This window comes from Staurois parvus, unplaced genomic scaffold (assembly GCF_062004578.1).
Source record: "Staurois parvus isolate SC_StPar_1 unplaced genomic scaffold, SC_StPar_1.0 ptg000271l, whole genome shotgun sequence".
NCBI lineage: Eukaryota > Metazoa > Chordata > Amphibia > Anura > Ranidae > Staurois > Staurois parvus.
The window spans coordinates 67,657-82,525 of record NW_028318067.1 but is presented as its reverse complement, the minus strand read 5'-3'; the positions used below and the strand labels follow the sequence as shown (position 1 = coordinate 82,525).

Sequence of the window (14,869 nt, the reverse complement as noted above, 5' to 3'; positions counted from 1 at the left end):
GACCTCGGCTTTGAACCGCCTATCCTGTGATCCTCTGTTTCCCAGAAGGCTTACATACCTCGCACAGGCACCACCTGTCTGCAGACCTCATCTCAGTGCATCAGCTGTGCTCCTGGGTGGACCACCAACGAGCACTCCTACAGGCGACCTGTGCCACTTTGGGTCTGACTCCTGCTGTCCCACTCTCAGGGGAGTCTGGAACTTAGCCGCAAGGGAAGCCCTCTCTCCATTGGCCTCTAACACCAGGTATGTGATAGGCTGAGGTTGTTCTTGGAGTCGAGGCACACAACAGAGAACCCAAATTACTAAGCAGCACCTTTGGGGATAGTGCTACACAATGTTTCCCTTCTATTTCTCACAATTTACTATCCGATACTGCCCATTATCTGGAAAAACCAATTGGGAAGTAGAAGGGGATGAGATAATCAACTTGAACGAGTCAGCTTGAATGTGACCAATGCTGAAGACGTTGCAGAATGAGTAGTGAAAGGCCCTCAAAATTACAAAACAAATCCAGTTGGATGAATCTAACTACTATTATCTTTACTTATAAGATCTGGATAAATGAGAACTTTCTCAAAGAGACCTGGAGCAAACCTGGAACATTTCCCAAAAGTAAACAGATTACCCAACTCATTTTTCCGATACAGTCTGCTAATTGCCTGAGGCAACACTCCATCTTTGCTGTTGTTTCTTTGCTCCGGTTTTTATAACTAACGCGTGTTATGAGAAAGGCTTTGATGTACATTTATGAAAGTTCCAAAAGACAAAGGAGTAAAGAGCAGTGAAGTTTGAGAAAAAAAAAACATTCACATAAACGTACTTACCAGGCACCTTTTTCCTACTTTTACCATATGGAGAACTGCCTCAGGTGAAACTCGAAAAATTAGAATATCGTGCAAAAGTTCATTTATTTCAGTGCAGCAACTTAAAAGGTGAAACTAATATCTGAGATAGACTCATTACATGCAAAGCAAGATAGTTCAAGCCGTGATTTGTCATCATTGTGATGATTATGGCTTACAGCTCATGAAAACCCCAAAACCTCAATCTCAGAAAATGAGAATATTGTGAAAAGGTGGAATATTCTCGGCTCAAAGTGTCCCACTCTAATCAGCTAATTCAGCCATAACACCTGCAAAGGGTTCCTGAGCCTTTAAATGGTCTCTCAGTCTGGTTCAGTAGGAATCACAATCATGGGAAAGACTGCTGACCTGACACCATCATTGACACCCTCCATAAGGAAGGAAAGCCTCAAAAGGTAATTGCAAAAGAAGTTGGATGTTCCCAAAGTTCTGTATCAAAGCACATTAATAGAAAGTTATGTGGAAGGGAAAAGTGTGGAAGAAAAAGGTGCACAAGCAGCAGGGATGACCGCAGCCTGGAGAGGATTGTCAGGAAAAGGCCATTCAAAAGTGTTGTGGACTTTTACAAGGAGTGGACTGAGGCTGGAGTCAGTGCATCAAGAGCCACCACACACAGACGGATCCTGAACATGGGCTTCAAATGTCGTATTCCTCTTGTCAAGCCGCTCCTGAACAAAAAACAACGTCAGAAGCGTCTTACCTGGGCTAAAGAAAAACAGACCTGGTCTGTTGCTCAGTGGTCCAAAGTCCTCTTTTCTGATGAGAGCAACTTTTGCATCTCATTTGGAAACCAAGGACCCCGAGTATGGAGGAAGAATGGAGAGGCACAAGGACCCCGAGTATGGAGGAAGAATGGAGAGGCCCAAGGACCCCGAGTATGGAGGAAGAATGGAGAGGCACAAGGACCCCGAGTATGGAGGAAGAATGGAGAGGCACAAGGACCCCGAGTATGGAGGAAGAATGGAGAGGCCCAAGGACCCCGAGTATGGAAGAAGAATGGAGAGGCACAAGGACCCCGAGTATGGAGGAAGAATGGAGAGGCCCAAGGACCCCGAGTACGGAGGAAGAATGGAGAGGCCCAAGGACCCCGAGTATGGAGGAAGAATGGAGAGGCCCAAGGACCCCGAGTATGGAGGAAGAATGGAGAGGCCCAAGGACCCCGAGTATGGAGGAAGAATGGAGAGGCCCAAGGACCCCGAGTATGGAGGAAGAATGGAGAGGCACACACTGCAAGATGCTGGAAGTCCAGTGTGAAATTTCCACAGTCTGTGTTGATTTGGGGAGCCATGTCATCTGCTGGTGTTTGTCCACTGTGCTTCATTAAGTCCAGGGTCAACGCAGCCGTCTACCAGGAGATTTTGGAGCACTTCATGCTTCCTTCCACAGACGAGCTTTATGGGGATGCTGACTTCATTTTCCAGCAGGACTTGGCACCGCCCACACTGCCAAAAGCACCAAAACCTGGTTCAGTGACCGTGGGATTATTGTGGTTGATTGGCCACCAAACTCACCTGACCTGAACCCCTTAGAGAATCTATGGGGCATTGCCAAGAGAAAGATGAGAGACATGAGACCGAACAATGCAGAAGAGCTGAAGGCCGCTATTGAAGCATCCTGGTCTTCCATAACACCTCAGCAATGCCACAGGCTGATTGCTTCCATGCCACGCCGCATTGAAGCAGTAATTGCTGCAAAAGGGGGCCAAACAAAGTACTTTTAAGTTGCTGCACTGAAATAAATGAACTTTTGCACGATATTCAAATTTTTCAAGTTTCACCTGTATATGTCCTAGTTTACCTTGTCTGACTTAATATTTAACAAATGTGCATTTGGGTTGTAATAAGAGAACATAATACACTTTTTTAATAACAAATTTGTATTTAATGGCACATAAAATACATCAAAGGCAGGTGCAATCAAGAATATATACAAAATGTATGACCTTTGTCTGGAAAACAGAACTGCAGGTGGTATATCCATATAGGAAAAAAAAAAACCCTTTTATAACCACCCACCCCAATCCCCAAGAATACAGTTAAGATAATTCATCATCCAAATACCTTTTCTAGCAATTTTTAAGAGGTGTGAAATAATTGTAACCAAGAAAATGCCCTTGAAGCAGTGGGTGTCTGCCAGTAATATTTCAGTCCATATCCATTGTAGAAGACCTTTACCATCCACATAAAACCCAACATAATCACCGTCGGGAGATGCCAAACACATGGGAAGCCTGGGGAAGCACAATTAGGCAGAGCCAGTGGATTAGCAGCTGGACCATGATCTGCAGAGACCACATGATTATGTCCTTGGCAATGGTCATGTGTCTTACCGTCGTAAGAGAGAAGTTGTCGGGTTCAAGCATTAAGGTATTTGAGGATTCCTTTGACTGTTCTTTATGATGTTTCAGACAGTGACACTTTCAAGATAAGAATTCATTGACTTGTCTCTCAGCCAGGGGTGGACTGACCATTCAGCACTTGGGCACTGCCCGAGGGCCGAGGTCAGTAGGGGGCCCCATGAGATGCCCCTGGTACCTTTCATAGGCTTTTTTGGGTGTGGTTTGAGTGTGGGGGAGGACACAGGGGCCCCACGATCCCCTATTGTCCAGGGGCCCCATGAGTTGTCAGTCCTCCCCTGCTCTCAGCTCAACTATTGCAACATCCTGCTCATTGGTGTACCTCTGATATCGGACTCCTCCACCTTACCAACCATTAAATGTCTGCTTCCCTCTCTACCAATCTCTCCACTAACTTCCAATCACAGAATGTATAAAATTCAAAGTCTTACCAACAATAAATAAAGCCATCCACAACGCTGCCCCAGGCATATCACTAACCCTATCTCGAAATATCAACCAAATCATCCTGTTCATTCCCCCCAAGAACTTCTTCTTTCAAGCTCCCCCATCACCTCTTCTCATGCTTGCATCCAGGATTTCTAAAGAGCCTCTTCCCTGCTATGGAACTTCCAACCTCAGCTTGTCCAGCTATCTCCTACTTTGTCGATCTCTACAAATTCATCTCTTCAGGGAAGTCTATACCTCCTCCACCTAACAACTGGAATTTTGATCCTCAAACAACAGACTCCCATATAGTTATTTCCTTTAGTTTCACTTGCCCTTCCTTCGTAGACTGTAAGCTCTTGTGAGCAGGGCCCTCCTAACCCTCTCCTACTGTCTCCCTTTATTTTGTAAAGCATGGTGCAAAATGTTGGCGCTCTATATATCTTGTATAATAATTTTTGTGGACAGTCCACCTTAAAACAGATTTGGAATTAAAATGCAGGACTGTGCTTATGTTGCAGCCCTCACCTCTGAATTGAAAACACTCAGTGAAAGAAATGAAGAGCAAAACATTGGAGGAAAAAATGTAAAACCTTACAACTTGACTTTTGGTGCACTCGCCTTGTCAAGGTGGACCTTACTGGGGCTTCTTGTGGGATTCTGGGAAAGCTAAGGACCTCATATCGTGCAAGATTGCACTCCTAAACAATCCTGGAGCAGGGGCGGATTGATCATTTGGAAACTCGGGCACTGCCCGAGGACCCGGGGTCAGTAGGGGGCCCCGTGAGATGCCCCTGGTACCTTTTTCATAGGCTTTTTTGAGTTTGGGCAAGGACACAGGAGCCCCATGATCCCCTATTGCCAGGGGGCCCCATGACTTGTCAGTCCGCCCCTGTCCTGGAGTTTTTTTCTCCCAGGATTTGGGCTCCCCAGCTATCCCAGACTCTTGCAAGGAGGCCCAATGACGTCACCAACATCTAGGCCAGTGCACCAAAAGTTGGGGTATGGGGTAAGTATTATTTTTTTAACATTTTTCTTCTATATTTTTTTTAATTATTATTTTCACTGAGCATTGCATTTTTGGGGGTGCAACATAAGTGGACTTTGCATTTTTGTGTAAGGTCTGCTTTTGTTTGTATAGTTTAAGCATCCTGAGACAATGAATGCATGGACTTGAAGCTTTACTGCTGCATTATATATATGTACATAGACAACCCAACTTAAACCTCTAGTAATATTTTCACAGACCTTTAAAAAGTCACAAAGATTGTAGAAGGCCCAAGACAATACTGACTAGTGTAATAACGATTACTCAGCTTGAAGCTAAATACCTGAACTGGATTTTTTATAAAAAAAAAAAGGAACAGATAAAAAAATAAAGAAAAAACTGAACTGTAATTGGAAACGCAGATCAATACCAAGGTCAACTGGTCTGCTATTTACATTGTGGGAAGGGGACAATTCTGCACATCCATTAAGCAACTAAGATTATACAGCACATTTCTAAGGTCTAAAACGTGGGGATTATCCTCCATCTTGTTCTTTGCCAGTCGCAGCCCAAGCAAATATTTTTAGTCCTGTGTTGGCTGCAGTTATTTAGATTCTCTCTTTGTGTTTCACGTTGGCCAACTTGACATTTTCTTGTTCGGTCGACTCGGGTGGGGGTTCCAGGTGACAGCCAATCATCAGCTGGTAGACCAAGACTCCGGCAAAGGAACCCAGTAAAGGTGACACTATGGGGACCCACCACCACTGATCACCGGCCCTGGAAATAGAGATAAGTTTTTAAAAAATTATGTTTGGAGGGAATGTGCAACATCATAGCAAAAAAGTAACAGGGATTTAAAGTAGACCTTGTATTTTGAACATCTGAACTCCAGGCACACAGTAGAAACATTTATGTGTACATTTTCTACCAGTCAAGAATTTAGCGATTGCAATTCCAAAAAAGCTACATGTTTTGTACAAAAAAAGGTCATCAAGGTATTATTCACAGTTCAGATATAGTTTATCATAGTCATCGTTTAAAGTTACCCATTGTGTTTTGGAGAGTCCAATGGGTCCCCTTTGTCTGGTCTTCATGAAGGTCTTCATCGGGGCTTAAAGTCTGATTTGGTCACTGGTTTAGTGAACGTGGTTCTAGTTTGCTAAACCATTGACTGGAGAAGACCTTATGCTGTATTCAAACCCTGATAGTTAGCCTATTGGGGCTTCCACAGCATGTTTATGGTGCCTAAACTTTATCTGGACTGTCAACGATACCTTGGCACTCTCTTTTCATGCATACCTTGTCACTCTGAGGGCCAAGTCAGGACACTTAATGCCTCGCAATACACCACACTGGAATAATTACCCATACTGGGGTCCAGCCAACCACCACATCACCTTCTCATCCCACTGCCAATCCAGACAGGAGATGCCAAAATATATTATTATACAGTATTATTATTATACAGTATTTATATAGCACCAATAGTTTGCTCAGCACTGTACATTGTAGTGAGGGACAGAACATGAGACAATACAGTAACAAAACAATACACGAGGGGTTCGAGGGCCCTGGTCTTTCGAGCTTACAATCTAGGAGGGACGGGATAGAGGTACAGGAGGAAGTGGCTGTAGGGGATGGAGTGGTAGGAGGAGTGGAGGAGATCGGCTGTTAAGTGAGGGTGGGGTAGGCTTCCCTGAAGAGATGGGTTTTCAGGGTGCGCCTAAAGGTGAGGAGGGTAGGTGACAGTCTGATGGCTTGGAGTAGTGAGTTCCAGAGGATGGGGGAAGTCCTGGAGAAGTCCTGCAGTTGGGCATGGGAGGAGGAGACCAGGGAGCTAGAAAGTAGGAGGTCTTGTGAGGAGCGAAGAGTACAGGTTTGGTGGTATTTGGGTATCAGGTCAGTGAGGTAGTTTGGGGCAGTGTTATGAATGGCTTTGTATGTCAGTGTTAGTATTTTGAATTTATTGCGTTGGGTAATCGGGAGCCAGTGGAGAGAATGACAGAGGGGGGTGGCAGAAGCGGAGCGGTTGGTAAGGTGGATGAGTCTGGCCGCTGAGTTCAGGATAGACTGAATCGGGGATAGTCTGTGTTTGGGTAGGGCGGTGAGAAGGGAGTTGCAGTAGTCCAGACGTGAGATAATAAGGGAGTGAATGAGTTGTTTAGTAGTGTCTGGGGTTAGGAACGAACATATTTTGGAGATTTTGAGGAGGTGGAGCCTACATGAGTTTGCCAGCAATTGGACATGGGGTTGGAAGGACAGGTTTGAGTCTAGAGTGATACCTAGGACTTTGGCTTGTGGGGTGGGACTGATGGTGGCGTTGTTGGTCGTGATGGAGAGGATGGGGGGGGCGCACGGGCTGGGAGGAAAATTAGGAGCTCGGTTTTGGAAAGGTTCAATTTGAGGAAATGGAGCGACATCCAGTCTGATATGTCGTTCAGTAGGTGGGCGATACAGGGGAGATTGAAGGGGTGAGGTGAGGGGTGGAGAGGTAAATTTGTATGTCATCGGCGTAGAGGTGATAGTTGAAGCCGTGGGAGTGTATCAGTTTGCCGAGGGAGAGGGTGTAGATGGAGAAGAAAAGGGGCCCGAGGACAGAGCCCTGGGTGACCCCAACAGAGAGGGGGAGTGAGGGGGAGGTGCCAGCGTTATAGGTAACACTGAAGCAGCGTTGTGATAGGTAGGAGGAGAGCCAAGAGAGAGCAGTCTCTGATGCCGAGGGAGTGTAGTTTATTAAGGAGGATGGGGTGGACAACTGTGTCGAAGGCCAAGGTCAAGGAATAGGAGGACTGAGTAGTGGCCATTAGCTTTGGCGGTTAGCAGGTCATTAGTGATTTTGAGTAGGACGGTTTCGGTGGAGTGTAGGGGACGGAAGCCAGACTGTAGTGGATCGAGGAGGTTGTTGTCAGTGAGGTGGGAGCTTAGGCGATTGTAGACTATATATATTTACTACCACCTGCCTTTTCACTGAACCCTTTGTCAAGTTTGTGTTGTTGTTGTTGTTGTCTTTGCCCTAGCTGGGGAAGTTCACCCCTCTATTTGTGCTAATGACCACTGCCACAGAAAAAAAATTGGCAAGAAACCCAAACATTTTGAGTTGTCATCAGAACAAGTAAGGGAGACCCTCCAATATGGTCCTATATTCCATGACAACTCTCCAAGATTAGAATTCTGTTCACTTCCAGTTGCATCTTCTGGACAGGACGTAAAGCCCAGTACACACAATCACCAGAAATGAAACCAAGGTCATTTTTACATATATTAGTCAGTTGATAACACTGAGTGAGCTATGTAGAGAATATTTTTAGTATATCACGTTGACATGCAAGATCTGCTTTAACAAGCAGATAATATTCATATTGCAACCATGACAACAGGAAAATTAACATAGATTTAGAGGTTTGTTATCCTAATATTTTATGCCTGATGTCTTTATCATACTCATAGACATGTGATGATGAGTTTTAGTTGGACTTTGCTATAGTTATTGTGTATATGGGTACACGTTTCTCATCCATTACACAAGATACCTCATAGTCCATAGCTCAGTAAGGGCTTCTTAGCACAGAAAGCATTCACATATCAAATTAAAAAGAAGAACTGTATACTTACCAGAAGACTTCTGAACCCCATCCAGCTATAGCTGTGAACAGGCGTGGTCCGAAGTCCCTGGCAGGGTTGACAGCATATCCAGAGTTGAAGCCCATGGACAATCCAATGACAAGGACAACAAAGCCAACAGTGAAGGCTTCCAAACCACGGGGGATGGGGTTATTGAAAGGGTCAACGATGGCCAAGACACAGAGCACCAAAGCAGCGGTACCAATAAACTGAAAAATACAATTAAAAATAGAAAATGGTCATTGTACAGCTTTAAACAAAAGTCAGGACTGGAATTAAAAGTTCATCATGATGAACGTCTAGGTCTTCAAGTCAGAAGTCAATCTTTATTATATGGAGGAACCTTTGAAATAACTTTCAGGAACCCCTGCTAATAATTACTAAACACTCATGGCCACTTTATTAGGTACACCTTGCCAGTGCCAAGAAACTTTCCCCCACACCATGACACCCCCACCAGACTGAACCGTTGATACAAGGCAGGATGGATCCATGCATTCATATTGGTTACGTCAAATTCTGACCCTACCATCTGAATGTCGCAGCAACCAGTCTGCCCATTCTCCTCTGACATCAAAAAGACATTTTCGTCCACACAACTGAGGCTCTCTGGATATTTTCTCTTTTTCAGGCCATTTTCTGTAAACCCTAGAGATGGTTGTGCGTGAGAATCCCAGTAGATAAGCAGTTTTTTAAATACTTGGACCAGCCCGTCTGGCATCAACAACAAAGCCATGTTCAAAGTCACTTAAATCCCCTTTCTTCCCTATTTTTAAGCTTGATTTGAACTTCAGCATGTTGTCTTCACCACGTCTAGATGCCTAAATGCATTAAGTTGCTGTCATGTGATTGGCTGATTAGCAGTTTGTGTTACCAAGCATACCTTTTAAAGTGGCCGCTGACGATAGCGGCCACGATAGCGGGAACAGTAATCTGAGTTAGTATATTTAACACTCAGAGCTGTTCTATATGACAAAATTTATTTTAGTATATATTGAAATTAAATGAATAATGATAATGATAGAAACACAGACATTGAAAATTGGAGTGTTTTTACAACTGGTGGCCAATAGAGAAATGCTCTTTTATACTGAAGCTCACTGGAAAAGTTCCCCCCCATTATTCTGGTGGCCAGTGAAGGCCCCCTTTAAATTGTTTGTCAGTGAAATGTTCCTTTTCACTGGTGGTATGTGGGGAAAAGGGTCCCGCCACTGCTGGTCAGTAGAAGAAGGCCACCATTACAATGGTCATCAGTGGGAAGAATGTTATTTACATTGGTGGTCTTTGGTCAATGGGCCAGTGAAGGCCCCCCTTTAAATTGTTTGTCAGAGAAATGTTCCTTTTACTGGTGGTATGTGGGGAAAAGGGTCCCGCCACTGCTGGTCAGTAGAAGAAGGCCACCATTACAATGGTCATCAGTGGGAAGAATGTTATTAACATTGGCGGTCTTTGGTCAATGGGCCAGTGAAGACCCCCCTTTAAATTGTTTGTCAGTGAAATGTTCCTTTTCACTGGTGGTATGTGGGGAAAAGGGTCCCGCCACTGCTGGTCAGTAGAAGAAGGCCACCATTACAATGGTCATCAGTGGGAAGAATGTTATTTACATTGGTGGTCTTTGGTCAATGGGATAGTGAAGACCCCCCTTTAAATTGTTTGTCAGTGAAATGTTCCTTTTCACTGGTGGTATGTGGGGAAAAGGGTCCCGCCACTGTTGGTCAGTAGAAGAAGACCACCAATACAATGATCATCAGTGGGAAGAATGCTATTTACATTGGTGGTCTTTGGTCAATGGGCCAGTGAAGGCCCCCCTTTAAATTGTGTGTCAGTGAAATGTCCTTTTCACTGGTGGTATGTGGGGAAAAGGGTCCCGCCACTGCTGGTCAGTAGAAGAAGGCCACCAATACAATGGTCATCAGTGGGAAGAGTGTTATTTACATTGGTGGTATTTGGTCAATGGGCCAGTGAAGGTGCCCCTTTAAATTGTTTGTCAGTGAAATGTTCCTTTTCACTGGTGGTATGTGGAGAAGAGGGTCCCGCCACTGCTGGTCAGTAGAAGAAGGCCACCATTACAATGGTCATCAGTGGGAAGAATGTTATTTACATTGGTGGTCTTTAGTCAATGGGAAGAATGCTCCCCTTAAAGGCAATTGGTGGTCAGTGGGGACTTATCTGAGTGTCAGAAATTGTTCGCTTCTTAAATAACCCTGAGCAACCCCCTGGAGGAACCCCAGCATTTCTGGAACTCTGGCAGAAAAAGGCTGATCTAATTGGTCATCAAGCGGTCTTCTCCTGGAAAAGCTGTGACCTCTTGAGTCTTATGAGTTACTCATGACATAGAGTTCAACGTTCCTCCACCACAACAGTACCGTTCGTTGGGACTGGAGAATTTATTGGAAGTTTGTTCTCATGAACAAAGAGCGTATTGAAGGGGGAAAAGGAAGAGAAGCATCTGGTCTGGCTCCAAGGCCAGCTATTCAAGACATGTGAGGGTGGATATTAAGTAGCAGAGACATGTGTCAAGGTCACTGAAGGCCATTCAGATAACATAGTAAAAGATGACAGCAGCTTACTGAGGACAGCTATAAAGAGACACCTCACACCGGTTAACGGAACGTCCTGTCAGACAAGAAGACTTTGTATTTGGAACTAAAGAACTAGGTTAAAATTCCTAATGAACTCATTTTATCCTAACCTTACACACATTGTGTTTCCTCAGGAGCTCCTGAATACTTCTTAAAGTATTTTTTTTTTTGCCGGAGATGTTCACAGAGCAGGGGCGGACTGACCATTTGGAAACTCGGGCACTGCCCGAGGGCCCGGGGTCAGTAGGGGGCCCCATGAGATGCCCCTGGTACCTTTTTCATAGGCTTTTTTGAGTTTGGGCAAGGACACAGGGGCCCCATGATCCCCTATTGTCCGGGGGCCCCATCAGTTCACCCCTGTCCTGGAGTTTTTTTCTCCCAGGACTTGCGCTCCCCAGCTATCCCAGACTCTTACAAGGAGGCCCAATGACGTCATCCACATCTAGGCCAGTGCACCAAAAGTTGGGGTATGGGGTAAGTATTATTTTTTTTACATTTTTCTTCTAGTTTTTTTTTTAATTATTATTTTCACTGAGCATTGCATTTTTGGGGGTGCAACATAAGTGGACTTTGCATTTTTGTGTAAGGTCTGCTTATTCCCCTATGACAGGGGTGGGCAACTGCGGCCCTCCAGCTGTTGGTGAACTACAAGTCCCATCATGCCTCTGCCTTTGGGAGTCATGCTTGTAACTGTCAGTTTTGCAATGCCTCATGGGACTTGTAGTTCTACAACAGCTGGAGGGCCGCAGTTGCCCACCCCTGCCCTATGAGAATATTTTAACTAATCATTTCTTTTAAAAAAAATGAAAGTCCATTTTTAGTGAACAAAATTCCCTCCAGGTCAGCGATAAATGCTACAAGAAGGTAAGCAAAAACTTGTGCTAACCTGCTTCTGCTTGTTAGATACTGAGCCAAGCCACTGTGTAAAGTTGTCTGAAAGTGAGTGATATGTGGGAGGGTCGTCCAGCTATAATCACATCATCAGTCCCGGAGTCATAATAAGTCGCATCGCAATTCCTCAGCATTCCTTAAGACCCCATTCACGCTTGTGTGACTTCTCATATGACTTTGGACATCAAAGTCGTTTGACAAGTCTTACCCCAAGTTTTCCAATGATAACCATTCATATGTGCGACTTAAAGCGGAGTTCCACCAAAAAAAACTAAATAAAAGTCAGCAGCTACAAAAACTGTAGCTGCTGACTTTTAAAATACAGCCACTTACCTGTCCTTCAGTCCAGCGTTGTCCTCACCACCGCGGGTTTCACCGGTCGTCTTCTCTCCCTGGTGCCGGCATCTTCAGTGTGGGCACCCGGCTGCAACAGCTTGCGGCTTCACAGCTGAGTGCCCACTGCGCATGTGCGAGAAGCGCTGAGCTTTGTGAATGGCCCCATAGTCTTCTGGGACCTGTCACATGTCCCAGAAGACTACGGGGAGGGAGGGTAAGGGGACAACTTCCGCTTCCGATTGCCTAGGCGATTGCAGCGTAAGTGGGAGCGGGTACCTGTCAAATGCGGGTACCTGCTCCCCAAAGGTGCCAATCCTTAATGGGGAGCGGGGAACAAAGGCTTAAAGTGGAACTTCCCCTTTTGGGTGGAGCTCCGCTTTAAAGCGACATCAAAGTAGTTCATGTACTACTTTTGTCCGAGTTCCATGCAACCTAAGGGCTACAGATGTCAATGTTGACCCTTCAAAGTTGCATGAAAGTCATACCTGAATGTTTTACATGCAACGGTGGGTCCAACTTTGCGGAGGGATAAGTCACATCCAAGTCGCCCCCATCCAAAGTTGCATCAAAGTTGCACTTCAAAGTCACGCGACTACAGAGCCATTCAAGTGTGAATGGAGCCTAAATCATTCAGCATCTTTTTAGAGTATCTCACCAGGAAAAAAAAGTACCAACAAAGGACTTTTCTGGGAATACCTTAACAATTGAGTACTGTCCGTGATACTTTTTTTATTTGCACTAACAAACAATTTTGAGGACAAGCTTTCGGGGAGTGTCCCCTTCTTCAGGTCCAAGCAGTACTCTGGGAATACCTTAAATGTGACCACCGGTTTTATGCAGACTTCATGGAGAAGAAATAAGCCAGTTACAGGTGCAGAGGGATAAAGATTAAGGGGACAACACAGACAAGGGGGCCCTCTTTGCGTCTGGAGGAGAAGAAATGTCATCTCCAAACACGGAAAGGTTTCTTCACAGTAAGAGCTGTGAGAATGTGGAATAGACTCCCTCAAGAGTTGGTTGTGGCCAGCTCAGTGGATTGCTGTAGGAAAGTCCTGGATTCTTTCTTGGATACACAGAATATAACTGGATATAACATTTATAGGGAAAGTTGATCCAGGGAATATCCGATTGCCTCTCGGGGGATCAGGAAGGAATTTGTTTCCCTGCAGGAGCAAATTGGATCGTGCTTTGCTGTTTTTTTTGCCTTCCTCTGGATCAACTGTGGGCGTAGGATTATAACTTTTTTTTTTTTCTATGGTTGAACTGGATGGACTTTTGTATTTTTTCAGCCAGGCTAACTATGTAACTATGTAAGGGAAATCCAATTTCTAAATTGCATAAGGTTGCCATGGTTGCGAGGAAGAGGATTCATAACAAATCCCTGCTGGCCTCCATCTGAAATTGCTATTTGTATGGCTATCCTTGGCTCCAATACATTTTGAGCTTGAACAAGCAGTCTGAGTAGACATGTGCATGTCGGAAATTTTCATTTCGTTTCGGATGCATTTGTTCATTGAAGAATTTAGTTTTGTCATTTTCATTAAACCAATTCATTTTTGGATTTAGTTTGGTATCTTCAGGATTTGTTTAATATATTCCTTGGTTTGGGTAGATTTGAAACATTTTGCAGGGTTTTTTTTTTTTTTAATATTGCTATATACACTATATTGTCAAAATTGTTGGACCCACTCTCCATATCATGTGATTCAGGTGCTCCAATCCCCTCCATGGACACAGGTGTATACAATCAAGCCCCTAGGCATGCAGACTGCTTCTACAAACATTGGTGAAAGAATGGGTCGCTCTCAGGAGCTCAGTGACTCCAAGCGTGGTCCCGTGATAGGTGGCCACCTGGGCAATAAGTCCATCCGTGACATTTCCTGGCTGCTAAATATTCCACGCTCAACTGTTAGTGGGATTATAACAAAGTGGAAGCAACTGGGAACAACAGCAACTCAGCCACCAAGTGGTAGGCCACGTCACATGACAGGGCGGGGTCAGCGCATGCTGAAGCGCACAGTGCGCAGAAGTTGCCAACTGCAGAGTCAATAGCTAAAGACCTCCAAACTTGGTGTGGCCTTCAGATGAGCCCAACAACAGTGTGTAGAGAGCTTCATGGAATGGGTTTCCATGGCCGAGCAGCTGCATCCAAGCCTTACATCACCAAGTGCCATGCAAAGCGTCGGATGCCGTGGTGTAAAGCACGCCGCCACTGGACTCTAGAGCAGTGGAGATGTGTTCTCTGGAGTAACCAATCACGCTTCTCTGTCTGGTAATGGACGTGTCAGGGTTTGGCGGTTGCCAGGAGAATGGTACGTGCCTGACTGCATTGTGCCAAGTGTAAAGTTCGGTGGAGGGGGGACTGCGGGGGACCGAGGGACAGGTAAGTGGCTGTTTTTTAAAAGTGAGCAGCTACAGCTTTTGTAGCTGTTGACTTTTATTTTTTGACAGGTGAGTGGAACTCCGCTTTAAAGGTCTGCTGCTTCTTATTAATGGTCAAAAAAGCATTCCTAGAGCTGTGTAGATTTGGATATAGCAGTATATACAGTATAATAGCCATATAAACAGCTAGCAATGCCTCAAGAGCTCCGAGCTTTCTGTTCGCTTTATCAGTTTGAAATGCAGATTCACTCACCTGGTCAAAGAAACCATTCATGAGGGTCAGATGCTCTGTTGGGAAGGTGGCAAAAATCCCAGCAGTGCCGTTGGGGCCCATTACATAGAGTTGGTCATTGGCGAAAAACCAGATGGCATCTGAAATCAAAACAGAAAGAAGATGGTTGCTTAATTCCTGAAAAAAATT

At 44.9% G+C, this 14,869-nt stretch overlaps 1 protein-coding gene across 1 annotated transcript in view; it reads right to left on the bottom strand.

Annotated features, from left to right (window-relative positions):
• Positions 1-2,724: 2,724 nt before the first annotated feature.
• The window catches only part of AQP3 (aquaporin 3 (Gill blood group)), a 74,746-nt gene continuing 62,601 nt past the window's right edge, over positions 2,725-14,869 (bottom strand). The window contains exons 4-6 of the mRNA XM_089681576.1: positions 14,702-14,820; positions 8,249-8,466; positions 2,725-5,413 (exon numbers count right to left, since the gene is read on the bottom strand). Of these exons, the coding sequence (XP_089537702.1) occupies positions 5,245-5,413; positions 8,249-8,466; positions 14,702-14,820 (506 nt within the window). The 3' untranslated portion in view covers positions 2,725-5,244. The remainder of the gene's footprint in view (positions 5,414-8,248; positions 8,467-14,701; positions 14,821-14,869) is intronic.